Source organism: Saccopteryx leptura, chromosome 12 (genome assembly GCF_036850995.1).
Source record: "Saccopteryx leptura isolate mSacLep1 chromosome 12, mSacLep1_pri_phased_curated, whole genome shotgun sequence".
NCBI lineage: Eukaryota > Metazoa > Chordata > Mammalia > Chiroptera > Emballonuridae > Saccopteryx > Saccopteryx leptura.
Genome location: NC_089514.1, coordinates 32,749,218 through 32,762,463, shown reverse-complemented (window position 1 = coordinate 32,762,463; position 13,246 = coordinate 32,749,218). Strand labels below are relative to the sequence as shown.

Genomic DNA, 13,246 nt, shown 5'->3' with positions numbered 1-13,246 from the left:
CAGAATGAAATATTAGATATTTTCAAATGAGTGACAATATTTTTATGGCTAGCTTTCCCATAATTATCACAAATCTCATTATTGCAAATTTCATAAATTCTAATGTGTGTGTTTTTTTTAAATCACAAATACTAGAGGGAGTGAAGAACATTTCATAAGTCAGGAGGAAGAATTTTATTATCGGAATTTATATTTAATGTTTAACTAAATAATAGCTATAACAGAATGCAGTCCTTCTATCACTTCTAGTTAGATATTTAAATACTATAATATTCTCAAATTTTACTTATCCTGATAATGTGAAGCTCTTCGTAGCAGAGTATGTGCTTTTTTGGACCCTATTTCTAGAAGAATAGCTGATCTATTTTTAGATGCTTAATAAACACCCACAGAATAAACTAATCAGTGGATTTACATGTTCAAATATTAGTTTAAGATATGTAAAACTCTATTGACTATATTAGTAGAATATTTTAAAATATTGTAAATATGTGGCCCTGGCCGGTTGGCTCAGTGGTAGAGCATTGGCCTGGCGTGCAGGAGTCCCGGGTTTGATTCCCGACCAGGGCACACAGGAGAAGCACCCATCTGCTTCTCCACCCCTCCCCCTCTCCTTCCTCTCTGTCTCTCTCTTCCCCTCCCGCAGCCAAGGCTCCATTGGAGCAAAGATGGCCCGGGTGCTGAGGATGGCTCTGTGGCCTCTGCCTCAGGCGCTGGAATGGCTCTGGATGCAACAGAGCGACGCCCCAGATGGGCAGAGCATCGCCCCTGGTGGGCGTGCAGGGTGAATCCCGGTCGGGCGCATGCGGGAGTCTGTCTGCTTCCCGTTTCCAGCTTTGGAAAAAATTAAAAAAAAAAAAGTAAATATGTGATCTTATGTGAATATAGAAATGAGTTATTTACTACTTGTGTTCAATAAAAGATATATTAAATTTTCATTATATTTTTAGTATATTATTTGGTATGTATTCATAACATTATATCTTAATTATAAGGTATAAGAACATAATGAACCTCTGTGAATCCTCGTCCAACACCTGTATTTCTCTATCCTAGCCCCTTCAGCCAGAAATAGCCATTTTGAATTTTGCATGTATCATTCCCTTCATTTTAAATATAGTTTTATTATAAATGTATGTAAGCTTAAAATATATTGTTTAATTTGCTTGTTTTTTGAGCTTTATAAAATGGTAAACTGCAGGTAGTCTTCTGGGACTGGTGTTTTTTTTTAATTTTTTAAAAATTTATTCATTTTAGAGAAGGGAGAGAAAGATAGACAGGAAGAGAAGGGGTAAGAGCAGGAAGCATCAACTCCCATACGTGCCTGGACCAGGCAAGCCAGGGGTTTTGAACCAGCGACCTCAGTGTTCCAGGTGGATGCTTTATCAACTGCGCCATCTCAGGTCAGGCCCCTGGGACTGGTGTTTTGTTTCGTTTTTAATGCAACATTATGTTTAAAACATTTATCCATGTAACTGGGCAAGATTAAGTTCACTGTCAGAGATATATATATACACAGAAGTTCATAAGTTTAATAGAGTAAAAACATCAATATTTTCCCTTCAACATAAAAACGAGACTAAGAGACATGGACAAGAGTGTGGTGGTTATGGGGGGGGGGGGGAGGGAAGGAGGGAAAGGGGAAGGGGAGGGGGAGGGGCACAAAGAAAACTAGATAGAAGGTGATGGAGGATAATCTGATTTTGGGTGATGGGTATGCAACATAATTGAATGACAAGATAACCTGGACATGTTTTCTTTGAATATATGTACCCTGATTTATTGATGTCACCCCATTAAAATTAATAAAAATTAAAAAAACATTTTCCCTTCAATAAAAATACTAAGGTATTATTATTATTATTATTATTTTTTTTTTTTTTTTGTGGCAAAGACAGAGAGTCAGGGAGAGGGACAGACAGAAAAAAAGGGAGAGAGATGAGAAACATCAATTCTTTGTTTCAGCTCCTTAGTTGTTCATTGATTGACTTCTCATATGTGCCTTGACAGGGGTGGGAGGGCTACTGCAGACTGAGTGACCCCTTGCTCGAGCCAGTGACCTTGGGCTCAAGCTGGTGAGCCTTGCTCAAACCAGATAAGCCTGTGCTCAAGCTCAGGGTCTCGAACCTGGGTCCTCCTTATCCCAGTCCGATGCTTTATCCACTGCGCCACTGCCTGGTCAGGCACTAAGGTATTATTTAAGAAATCCTTCCCTACTCCAAACTCAGTAAGTTCCTCTATATTTTCATATAACAGCTTAAAACTTTGCTTTTCACATTTAAATCCTCAATCTAGACTTGAGTTTTATACTTCCTGTGAAGAATCTAATTTTATATTTGCCACATCGCTAACAAATTGTCTCAGTTCCATTCAATAAATAGACATCCTTTTCCCCAATGATCCGTGGCACCGTCTCTTCAGATATATATCATTGTTCCTTAAGAGACAGATGTGATTGTTAATACCGTCAATATTTTGATGTGCTGTTTCTTCTGCCTAAGCTAGCCTTCCTTCTATATTGTAAAGTGAATCCTATTCCCCTGTTAGAATTCTGCATCAAACAGCACCTTCTTATTATAACAGTTATGTTGGTGTTAGCTAAGTATAGGCTTCTATTTAGTGCTTCAACAGGATTCACCTGTTACTCATCTTGCAAGCACCAGCACCTAGCGTAATGCTTACAATATGATAGGGACTCACAGAATGTCTGCATAATGACTGTATTTCAGTAAACACGAAATCTGGAATTAAAATATGGAGCAAGTAAGTTTGCATTTATTTTCTTAAACAGAATTCATTTTATAGTAATCTATTTTAAATGTCTTAATTTTTCCCACTAATCAGTACTGCTCTTTTTATATGAAAGCTGAAACAAAAATCTGTGAAAATGACACAACCAGTGAAACGGAATTGAGAGCCCCAAAATCACATGTATATGGGCAAATACTTTTTGACAAAAGAGCCAAAAACTGACAGTGGAGAAAATAAAGCCTCTTTAATAAATGGTGCTGAGTAAACTGGAAAGCCACATGCAAAAAAATATATAAATAAATAAAACTGGACAACAGTTTGTCTCCATGTATAATTAATTTGAAATGGATCAAAGACCTAAATATAAGATCTGAAACAATAAATTACATAGAAGAAAACATAGGTACTAAATGTGTGGACCCTGGTATTCAAGATTTTATGAATTTGACCCCAAAGACATGGGAAGTAAAGGCAAAAATAAATGAACAGGACTACACCAAACTAAAAAGCTTTGCACAGCAAAATAATCCACCCGCAAAACAAAAAGGTAACCAATTGAAAGGCCATTGTACTCAAAACAGCCTGGTACTGGCATAAGAACAGGCACATAGGTCAATGGAACAGAACAGAGAACCCAGAAATAAACCCACAGCTCTATGGACAACTGATATTTGACAAAGGAGGTAAGGGCATACAATGGAGTAAAGACAGCCTCTTCAACAAATGGTGTTGGGAAAATTGGACAGCAACCTGCAAAAAAATGAAACTAGACCACCAAATTACACCATTCACAAAAAGAAACTCAAAATGGATAAAAGACTTAAATGTAAGACGTGAAACCATAAGCATCTTAGAAGAAAACATAGGCAGTAAGCTCTCCGACATATCTCGCAGCAATATATTTGCTGATTTATCTCCACGGGCAAGGGAAATAAAAGACAGGATAAACAAATGGGACTATATCAAACTAAAAAGCTTTTGCACAGCCAAAGACAATAAGAACAGAATAAAAAGACAAACTACACAATGGGAGAACATATTTGACAGTACGTCTAATAAGGAGTTAATAACCAAAATTTATAAAGAACTTGTAAATCTCAACACCAGAAAGACAAACAATCCAATCCAAAAATGGGCAAAAGAAATGAATCGACACTTCTCCAAAGAGGATATACAGATGGCCAATAGGCATATGAAAAAATGCTCAACATCACTAATCATTAGAGAAATGCAAATTAAAACCACAAAGAGATATCACCTCACACCGGTCAGAATGGCGCTCATCAACAAAACAACACAGAATAAGTGCTGGCGAGGATGTGGAAAAAAGGGAACCCTCCTGCACTGCTGGTGGGAATGCAGACTGGTGCAACCACTGTGGAAAACAGTATGGAGATTCCTCAAAAAATTAAAAATCGAACTCCCTTTTGACCCAGCCATCCCACTTTTAGGAATATACCCCAAGGACACCATAGAACTGCTCCAAAGGAGAAATGCACCCCCATGTTTATAGCAGCATTGTTCACAATAGCGAAGATCTGGAAACAGCCCAAGTGTCTGTCAGAGGACGAGTGGATTAAAAAGCTTTGGTACATATATACTATGGAATACTACTCAGCCATAAGAAATGATGACATCGGATCATTTACAATAACATGGATGGACCTTGATAACATTATACAGAGTGAAATGAGTAAATCAGAAAAAACTAAGAACTACATGAACCCATGCATAAATGGGACATAAAAATGAGACTCAGAGACATGGACAAGAATGATGGTAACAGGGAGTGGGGTGGAGGGGTGGGGAGGGGGCAAGGAAGGAGAGGGAGGGGGTGGGGGGGAGGGTAGGGGCACAAAGAAAACCAGATAGAAGGTGACGGAGGACGATTTGACTTTGAGTGAGGATATGCAGCATAATCAAAGGTCAAAATAATCTGGAGATGTTTTCTCAGAACATATGTACCCTGATTTATCAATGTCACTGCATTAAAATTAATAAAAATAAGATTAAAAAAAAAGGTAACCAATTGAATAGGAGAAGATATTTGCAAACAACAGCTCCGAGAAGGAGCTAATAATCAAAATATATAAAGAACTCATACAACTCAAGACCAAACAATCCAATAAAATCAATGGGCAGAGGATCTAAATAGATACTTCTCCCAAGACATACAAATGGCCAAAAGATTTATGAAAAGATATTCAACTTCACTAGTTATTATGGAAATGCAAACTGAACTACAACGAGATACCACCTCATAGCTGTTAAAATGGCTATTATCAACAAGACAGGTAAAAGGGTTGGAGAGGCTGTGGAGAAAAAGGAACTCATTCACTACCAGTGGGAATGTGAACTGGTACAGCCATTATGAAAAACAGTATGTCAGTTACTCAAAAAAAATTAAGAACAGAGCTACCATATGACCCAACAATCCTTCTCCTGGGTATCTACCCTGGAAAATTTAAAAACATTTATTCACAAAGATATGTGCACCCCTGCGTTTACTGCAGCATTATTCATGGTGGCCAAGACATGGAAACAACCAAAGTGTCCTCAACAGAGGACTGGCTAAAGAAGATGTGGTATATACACTATGGAATACAACTCAGCCATAAGAAGAGATGAAATACTGCCATTTGTGACAACATGGATGGACCTTGAAAATAATATGCAAAGTGAAATAAGTAGTCATAAAAAGCTAAGAACCATGATTTCACTGAAACCAGACACCTTTACCAGAAAGAAGCAGGTGGGGGACAGTGAGGAGATAAAAAGGGGTCAATATATGGTGACGGAAGATGATTTGAGATTGGGTGGTGGACACATAATGCAATACACAGATCGTGTATCATAGAAATATATGCTTAAAACCTATAATACAGTAATTTTTTGCTCCATAAGATGCACCTGATCATAAGACACACCTAGGATTTTAAGGAGAAAAATAAGAAAAAAATATTCTGAACCAAATGGTGTGTTAAAATATTTAAGAAAATACTGTATTTTTCACTCCATACATTGCACAGGCATTTTCCCTTCCACTTTTTTTTGGGGGGGCAAGTGCATTTTATGGAGCGAAAATTATGGTAATCTAATCAGCCAATGTCACCCTGATACATTTAATAAATAAAACCCTGTAACTGAACAGAAAGGAATAATACATTTCCAAATGTTGTCTAGTCGGGTTTCCATTCATAAAATACTGAAAACAAGTGCCATGTCATTTTAATTTTAACATTTGAAATTCAAATTACAAAAAAAGTACAATTTTACTCTAAAAAATTACCTCAATGATTGTTGGTTTCCCCACATTGTCAGCTGTTGGAGATCCATACAGGACCCCATCACTGTATGGTGTCCTTTGGATATATCGAAGCCATCCAGGTCGGTCTGGGTAACCCATTAAATTTGTGTTAAATGTTATGGGATCATTACTAATCTCACCTAGATAAGAAACACAGTTAAGATGTCAGTTCTTTTCACACATGTTGCTTTGGTTGTCTCAATCAAAATATTTCTGTCTAATCTTTTTCTTCTTACATTTGTAGCAAACTGAACGCGCATACAAAAACAAATCCATCTGGGAACTCAATAGGGCCTCATTGAAAGAAAAAGCCTTTGGTTGGTTAGTTTGTCTAGAAATCCAAATGTAACAAAGAAAGCAGATTCACACAACTTCAGGGGAAATTTTCTTTTCTTTCTTTTTTTGTTTTTATTTTTGTGGTCACCTATGAGTGGAAACGTTCTGCCAATGAGACCACTGTCTTTCAGAAAAGTGTCCTGTGTTGATGTGTTCATTCTCTCTAGAAGACATCCTTTTGTGAAAATGTGTGGACATCATCAAAATAATCTTAAGGAATATCTCAAAATTGTAAAAGCATCATTAAAACAAAATGATATGATTATAAAACAATGGAAGATGAGTTGAGAAAGATGTTACAAATACAGAAGAACTTTAATAGTGTCAAGATTTATTAATGATAAACAAATAATAACAGTATCATTAGCATGAGTCTGACCCTCTTTTTGTGCCTGGACTCTGATTTTTAAACATACCTGTAAAAGTAGCACTATCATTAGCCCTAATTTTATTGATGGAAGATGTAATTTTCCATGTTAAGTAACTTCTCTATGGTCATATTAAGTGTAAAACTAGAATTTAATCTTGGCTGACTCCAGAAACTATACTATAAACGAAATGCTTTCTTCTCAAATATTAGAGTTGCTGTTCAAAAGATTTAGCTAAATAGTGCTGCAAACATAAGAAAACATTTTTTAAAATAACTGATGAAAAGACTTTTTTTCTATTATGCTATTGAGAATATGGTCAACTATATTTTGTGTTTTCAGGTATGCTTTTCATCATATAATCTACAAAGTAATATTTACAGGCACATTAGTTCTAATGCTATAATTTTCAGAAAATTCATTTTTATTTCTTTTGTGTGTGTGTGTGGCAGAGACAGAGAGTCAGAGAGAGAGACAGATAGGAATAGACAGACAAGAAGGGAGAGAGATGAGAAACATCAATCTGTATTGTGGCTCCTTAGTTGTTCATTGATTGCTTTCTCATTTGTGCCTTTACCGGGGGGCTACAGCAGACCGAGTGACCCCTTGCTCGAGCCAGCGACCTTGGGCTCAAGGTAGTGAGCCTTGCTCAAACCAGATGAGCCTGTGCTCAAGCTGGCGACCTCGGGGTCTCAAACCTGGGTCCTCCGCATCCCAGTCCGACGCTCTATCCACTGCGCCACTGCCTGGTCAGGCCATTTTTATTTCTTAAGTAAGAATTATAATAATGTAATATATTTTTCTCTTCCTAGTCTTTCAATCTCTTCATTAATTTCATAGCATTTGGAGTAACTCAACATAACATAATTTAAACCAATAGTGAATTAAATAAGACTTTGCAATTGGTATTACTTTAAGGAAAAAATTAATCTTCATTATATTATTATGAAGTTATAGAAAATTATGTAATATTATAAAAGTTTTTCTGAGAACTCTTTCTTAATACCATATTTCATTCTCTTTTACAAAATATGTATAGTTTTCTAAAAATCAATGTACTATGTAAGATTCAAAGTTTTAATATGGAAAATCATAATTGTACAACTATAATTATTTCTATGCAAATATAGGCAGCTCATTTGTCAGAAGCACAAAATTCAAGACCGGAAAACCAAAAATATGCTTTCTTTAAAATTCAAAAATGATTTATTTCCTTCTGTAATTAAATTTCTAATCTTAAGAATGAAAATATACAACAACCAATGTATTATGCATCCAGACCATTCCAAATAAAGTTAACAATATTTTTATCATATGTTATCTAGCTTATGCACACTGAACGAAACAAAAAAATTTGTAAATTAACCACTTGCTTTTTTACCAAGAACATACCAGGTTTTGGGTAAGGTGGAAATTCTCCCTTAAAAGACTCTCTTTCCAAAACATGGACAAAGAGCACCCCAGCAGATGGGTACACATCCCGGTCAGAGTGTACCTTGGAGAGGATGGTGTACACTGAAAACAAAGGGCAGAGATAAGAGAGACACAAATAACAAGAGCTGCTTTTGCTAAGTCACACTGTACTGAAGGGTTTTACTATGCAGAAATTGCTGGGGAACAAGCAACACGCAAAATAATGTTAAAAACTTTGTTTTAAAGGGAAGTGATTTTAGGACAAAACATCAAACAACATTTTCGACCGGGCATGTTTAGAGACTTTTTAATGTGAACAAAATTAGGCACATTTTAATATTTTAAGTTGTTAAGTAACGAAGACATTCATAACACCATTTTGGTAATTTCCTTTTATTGTCATCATTACCAACAAAATAATCATAAGAACTGACAAACTACATAACAGCTCCATTTGTTCCCTTTTTTGTAATGTAAAGTATAAAGAGTAAGTTTTAAATGGCCAGAATCTACGTGGTATTAATTTTTGCTAGACGAAGCATATCAGACTATATAATACCACAGATATATGTAAGGCAACTTTCATATATACTTAGAAAAATGCATTGATACTTTTTTTTATGAGTGCTATTTCTCATATCTCTCCTGGAAATGATTTATTCCATTTCACCTGATGTTGACATTTAATAATTCACGCAATATAATCCTACATCCTAAATAAGCAATAACAATTATATAATAAAATCCAGAGCCAATAATTGCTTTAAGTGAAACGGGGCAGAATTCACGATTTACTGGTTACTTAAGATATATGATGGGAATACATTAAAATGGCCAAATCAGTTTGATTAGTTTTCCACCTATTATTTTTCCTCTGATATCAGCAGCTCCACCAACACATTACTGCCATTACCCTTGTCACCTCTACACTCTCTTTCGGTTTTCTATCTTCCTGACTGGCTAGTGGCTGCAATTTTTAAACAGATAAACCGTATCACGCCAGTTCTTTCTGTTAATCACTGATGGATTTACAAATGTAGTAATTAACCTTAAAAACCCTAACACTGCTCACTTCAGGCTTACAACTAACTAAAAGCCCTGGACAGCAAGATCACTGACAGTAAATTTTTCAGTATAAAAACAGGAACGCCCACAAAATGTTTATCTGTGAAAAACTTGTCCCTGCAGTTCTGTGGCTGGCTGCCAAAAATGTAAAACAAAACTAAAATATTTGGCTTGTAGCTTCATGTATCCATAGCTTTACTGCTAAACACACAACTTCAAAGGCTATGGAACAGGGGGATGGAAGTTGCAAGTTAGGTTTAAACTAAGTATGCAGGGAGACTCCTTTCCTGACTTGTTTTTATTCTAAGTAGTCTCCCATTCGCACTTAGAGTACCCAACTTCTACCCAAGAACACTCTACTCACTAGTGGAAATGGTCCCATTCCAATAACCGGGGATATGAGTCACAGAAACACTGTGAGGATGAGAACTTGGTATTTTACCAGTTGAATTCCACAACACCCCCTGGGATGCAAGGATCTGTGGAGAAGGCAGAAATGAAGCCCCAGTCCCTGTCTCCCATGAGATCACCATCTGGTTTGGGAAGCCTACACCCACCTAACTTGGTATGATCCCAAAGAAACAAAATGCTCTGGCAATACCTGGGAAGATGGGGAGGACAACGGAAACTAGTAAGATTTGAAAAACAATCTGTAAGAAGTAGAAATTTGATATGGCTTTTAAAGTACTAGCAAAATTCTAAAACTCAGTGATGTGGCATTCGGGCATTTCAGCGGGGAACACACGTGCACTATACCATTGTGGGATAATATGGGGCTCTTTCAAGGAAGGGAATTAAATGAGGGATGCTAGATCTTGGAGTATATTTAAGGTTCGGGAAGAAGAACAGGGAAGAAGAGTGAAATTGTGGACAGTGGTGAACTCCCGCTGAGCAGTCAGTTATTTCATTCTATGTGTAAAAGGGGTTTATATCTACATCACAATCCTACATTCAAAGCATAGGAATATTTTGAATAATCTAAAGAAATCTCTTCAGAGCATATCTAATTCATTCTTTCTGGAGAATAAAAACGCCTTCAAGTTTAGCACTGAATTTTATTTACCTTCATTATTCTCTCAGCACCTACAAGGTATTTTTCATACTTGATTATCTTTACCAGTGCCTAGTGAATGGATGAATACATTTTAATACAAAGCACTGTAGAGGTAAACACAGGTCTCATGCTTAGGGACTAAATATATATAATATTCTATTTAAATTTCTATTTTGTAACAAATTCTCATCTGTGTATAGCAATTTATATGTTGCCCTCCTCCATTTACATTATTAATTACTAACAATTGCCCTTAGTTTTCACTGCCATAAGGTGGTAAAAGCTAGCTTATATGCAAAAAGAAAGGCTGCTCTTATTAAATAATATTGAAATTATCCTATTTTCTATACAGCCCTTGGTAGGTCCTGAAGTGGAGCCATAAAAAGGTACCTGCTTCTGGATAACACCTCTCTTCAGGGACTAGCAAAGAACACCTATCTCAGTTTCTGCTTTCATAAAAAACATTTCTGTGCCCTACAGAGCCAAACCACCATCCACCAGGGCCCTCCTGGGTTTTAAGATGACACGCGCATTTCTTTATTCATTGTGTACTCTATTGCCTTTCTGCAATCTGCCGAACTGCTTGCTGGTCAGTTACCTTGGCAACTCCACAGTAAAGCCTGCTTCACTTTAAGTATATAGTACGCCATTTACTTTGAGAAAAACATGATGCCATTGTATGACACATTCATCATCCAGAAATGGAAAATGACTAAGCCACTGTGTTTTGTTTGTGAAAGTAATACTTCCTTTCTGTAGCATCAGTTTAAATTATGAGCACCCACAAAACATTGTAGAGAAGTATCCTTTCACTTACCCTTTCCAGTTTGTTAACTTGTAAAACAAATAGCTCTTCGACAGAGGCTATCTGGGCAGTAGTTACACCTCACTTCCTTTTGAAAACAAGTGACACAGAGAATTTGAAGTTATAGGCTCTTGTTCTAAACATGAGCTATATTTATGATGTGGACAGGGTCTGCACCAACGCCCACAAAGGCTGTTACTAACAGTTAACATGTTGCACTCTCATATGTCCAGGTACTACTCATAAACAGTGAGCCCGAAGCATATTGTTTTCCTTAAAAGCAAGTCTTAAAAATCAAATTTAAACACGCTAAGAATCCACAGTACTAAAATCTAATAATCTCTGAAATATACATGTGTACAGTGCTATGCTAATCAAGCTAAGGTCACGGGGCCTGGACTCTGTGTGTCACTTGGCTTTGCAATAGTCTCCAGCTGCAAATCCATTACCTCTGCAAACACATGCCACTGGACACAAATGAAACTGGAAACCACTATGTGGCTAAATCCGTGTAAATCCATCACCATTAGTGGGAAAAACAAAACAGAAGTCCAGCTCACAGGGGGTCAAAAACATCATCTTCAAACAGCAAGGGTAGCTAGCTTTGCCAAGATTAAAAACTAAAGACAAGTCATCATAAATAACAGATTTTTTTTAAAGGAAAAGTTTCATATTTGAGTTGAGAGGAGCAAAAGGGTATTCGGACATAGCTGGGGTAATTATTTCACCCTCTCTAAATGGAGCTCCAATGCCCCTTGTTACCACGCTAGCAAAATCTTTTCACAACACTGTTTTCACCATATCTGCCGTAAGATATAGACACTGTGGACCATATCAACAATATATATTATATTACAGCAGAGAGCCAAGAACCGAGTAACAGACGACAATGGTGACAGCAATAAAGTGGGACCTCATCCTAACTAAATAGCATCTTGTCTTCTTTTCTTAGTCCACGGGACACTTTCTCCCTATGAAAGAAACACTGTAATGTAAAGACGAGGGTGTGCTTATTTCCAATCACTTAAAAACAAAAGCAAATTTGGATGCATTTAGTAAACATTAATTCTTGACAGGATTGTGGTAGTTTACCGCTAATGAATCTATAGAACGTAACTTCACAATTATTACAATGATTATTTTTAATGGTGTACAGTCACTCAGAGAGTCCCCTCTCCACAAAAAAGTCCAGAGAATACTTACCTTTTTCTGTATCACCCAGAACAGAGACATGACTATAAAGATAAACTAGCTGATGGGTGTGAGACCCGACAAGTCCTAGTTAAATTGAAATCTTAAAGCTGTCTCTTCTCTGAAATCTTTGAGAAGAGAGTCATAAAGTAATGCTCATATTCATGTCCAGGTGACCTTTATTAGGCACCTACAATGTATATCTCTCTCACAGATACTTTATCAACAAATTAATCACTTCAAAGGGTCCATTTATATCATCAATTACTAACTTTTATGGTTTAAGAGAATATTGTAAAATCTTAGTTACCGGTAACCCTTGGAAGGAAACATGTCAGAGGGCTGTTGTCTAAAGAACTCAGCGGTCAATCCTTTTTTATGATGGTAGAAGATCATCATTTGGCACAGCAATTATTGCACTCGGCTCTATTATACAGGGGTGCTTTTATGGACTGTTCGGTTGCTTTGTCATTTACCGATCCCACTCGTGCTAGCGGGTCCCAGTCAGCTAATGCTTTCTAAGTCTGTGTGCTTTATAGATTTCCTGTTTTCTCATCTGAGGACAAGTTGTCAGTTGTCGTTTTTCATTGCCATCAGTATCTCGCCTATAGCAGCTTCTCTAGCCCTTCTAATTTGCTGCTATTAATCTGCTGCAGATTTAGAAAGCAGACTACCAAATGAGGTGCGCTTGTGTGTTCAAGTAGGAACAAATCCGTCCTGCTGTAACACACGCTGGGCTCGATGTAAGGAACGGGAGCCTGCGTATGCGGCATCTAGTTTGGCTATATACAAAGACCCTTTTGTGGTGCGTATCCTCGTTCCTATTTGATGCTGGATACTCCTGAATAGATGATCTTACAATTAGTATAGAGGCATTACTTATGGAGACGGCAGCGTAAACTTCGCGTATTAAATGCATTCAGAAATAAATAAGTATACCCTAGAAAGTCTTAATT

General features: G+C 36.9%; 1 protein-coding gene across 3 annotated transcripts in view; it reads right to left on the bottom strand.

Annotated features, from left to right (window-relative positions):
* SGCE (sarcoglycan epsilon) overlaps positions 1–13,246 on the bottom strand; it is a 70,384-nt gene that overhangs the window by 35,577 nt on the left and 21,561 nt on the right. For all 3 annotated transcript variants that reach the window (XM_066354176.1, XM_066354174.1, XM_066354175.1), the window contains exons 2-3: positions 8,155–8,277; positions 6,041–6,198 (exon numbers count right to left, since the gene is read on the bottom strand). In XM_066354176.1, the coding sequence (XP_066210273.1) occupies positions 6,041–6,198; positions 8,155–8,277 (281 nt within the window). The remainder of the gene's footprint in view (positions 1–6,040; positions 6,199–8,154; positions 8,278–13,246) is intronic.